The 1755-nt window shown below is 38.3% G+C and overlaps 1 protein-coding gene across 1 annotated transcript in view; it reads left to right on the plus strand.

Moving 5' to 3' along the window:
• Nucleotides 1-61: 61 nt before the first annotated feature.
• Nucleotides 62-1755, plus strand: part of LOC107755003 (E3 UFM1-protein ligase 1-like) — an 18165-nt gene continuing 16471 nt past the window's right edge. The window contains exons 1-3 of the mRNA XM_016571648.1: nucleotides 62-311; nucleotides 1343-1488; nucleotides 1582-1610. Coding sequence (XP_016427134.1) covers nucleotides 235-311; nucleotides 1343-1488; nucleotides 1582-1610 — 252 coding nt within the window. The 5' untranslated portion in view covers nucleotides 62-234. The remainder of the gene's footprint in view (nucleotides 312-1342; nucleotides 1489-1581; nucleotides 1611-1755) is intronic.

The following is a 1755-nucleotide window of genomic DNA, read 5'->3' on the forward strand; positions in this document are numbered from 1 at the left end:
GTAACTTCCGTGTTGGCTTCAAGAGAGAGAGCGGGAGGTTGCCGCTCGGTACTGACGCAGGGTGCCGCGGTCTAGTTTGTCCCTCGTGCGTTTCCGTCTGACGTTTACAGGAGACTGACGTGTCTTTTCTCTCAGAAGTTTCAGCGTGAGATTATTAAGAACTGATTTGAAAATCAAGAATTAATTAAATGCTTTAGTGCGACGAGAACACTAGTTCTGTAATTAAGTTTAGTCATGGCGGCAGACTGGGAGGAAATCAGGCGTCTAGCTGCGGACTTTCAGAGAGCTCAGTTTGCAGATACTGTCCAAAGGTAAAAACCATGTTGTTGTTGTTGTTGTTATTATTGCTGTTGAGCTTCATCCCGCCCCCTGCTTTCTTATGTCTTGAAGCAGTATATCCTGAACAAGAATTTGCAAACTGACAAAGAGTCTTGAGCCACAAAGTATTGGAAAGCTGACGGCTCAGTTTCATGCGACATTAACGGTCGCGCGATGTAACGTCGTCGTCTTCGGTATTTACAAGCGTCGCTGCTGTATAACGCGTCAGAACTGATCATTTCTATCCTTTACCTGCGCTTTTGTTGTAACTGCACGATTTTGGGCCGTGTCATGGTGCACAGTGATGCTCTTTGGACTGTCTTACGGTGTCAAGCACGTTGTAGCCTGTACAGTACAGTACAGTACGGAAATCATGTAGCACCATATGGTATTACGAGTAAAAATATGCAATTTTGTGCAGATGTTGTTTTTATGGCCAAAAAGTAAGATGAAATTCTGATAGTTTATAAGATAAATCAGTGAGATTATTGTCAAAGTGTCGCAGACTATTATAATGCATATTTACATCAGTTGTCACTCTTTATCGCCTATAATATGACTTTAGAGAAATACTATATTTAAATAATATCTTAATAATGCAATACAATGATGATTGACAGATGTACAAATAAACATTCCTCAAAAAGCTTGTTGTATGATGCATTCTAGCATGATTTTTCTTTAAAAAATGTTTAAAAAAACCTCATTTGCTTCAGTCAAAAAAAAAAAAAACGTGAAGGTGGACATTTTTAGAAAGATACTAAATAATATCAATCAGGGACGTGTAGAAGATGCAAAGTTTTGACCATGTTTTGAGGTCTTACAAATTCAAATGTCAAATATGATAGAGTAGGCGTAATAGGGTTGATGAAATGGTTAATAAAAGGGAAGGCATTCCCTATTGCTTTGAGTGAAACCAGAAATAGCACTATTGATTTGTGAACGTAGCTGCCTGTCGTGTATGATTTGACCTCAGAATTTGTTTTGTTAACTACAGATTGTGTCTTTGTGTGTTGAACTCAAGGTTGTCTGAGAGGAATTGCATCGAGATCGTGGCCAAGCTGGTGGAGGATAAGAAGTTAGATGTGGTTCACACTCTGGATGGGAAAGAGTATGTGACTCCTGCACAGATCGGCCGAGAAGCGCGCGATGAGCTGTATATGCACAGAGGCTAGTAGAATACTTGAATTATTTGACTTTAATAAGTATGTATGAGTCTACTAAACGACTGTTCGAATCTAATGCTTTGCTTTATATTTTAAGGGAGGATTAATGTTGTGGATCTTCAAAAGGTTGGTTTGATATATAACATAACATAAACATTTTCTTTGCATCCTATGAAGGAGGGCAGATTTTATATGTGAATACATTTTTTAAAGGAAGAGTTCACCTCAAAATAATTTTTTTTTTTTTGGTACTCCATCCAAGATGTTTCTT

The sequence above is a fragment of the Sinocyclocheilus rhinocerous genome, unplaced genomic scaffold, assembly GCF_001515625.1.
Source record: "Sinocyclocheilus rhinocerous isolate Xijiao unplaced genomic scaffold, SAMN03320098_v1.1 scaffold3064, whole genome shotgun sequence".
Classification (NCBI taxonomy): domain Eukaryota; kingdom Metazoa; phylum Chordata; class Actinopteri; order Cypriniformes; family Cyprinidae; genus Sinocyclocheilus; species Sinocyclocheilus rhinocerous.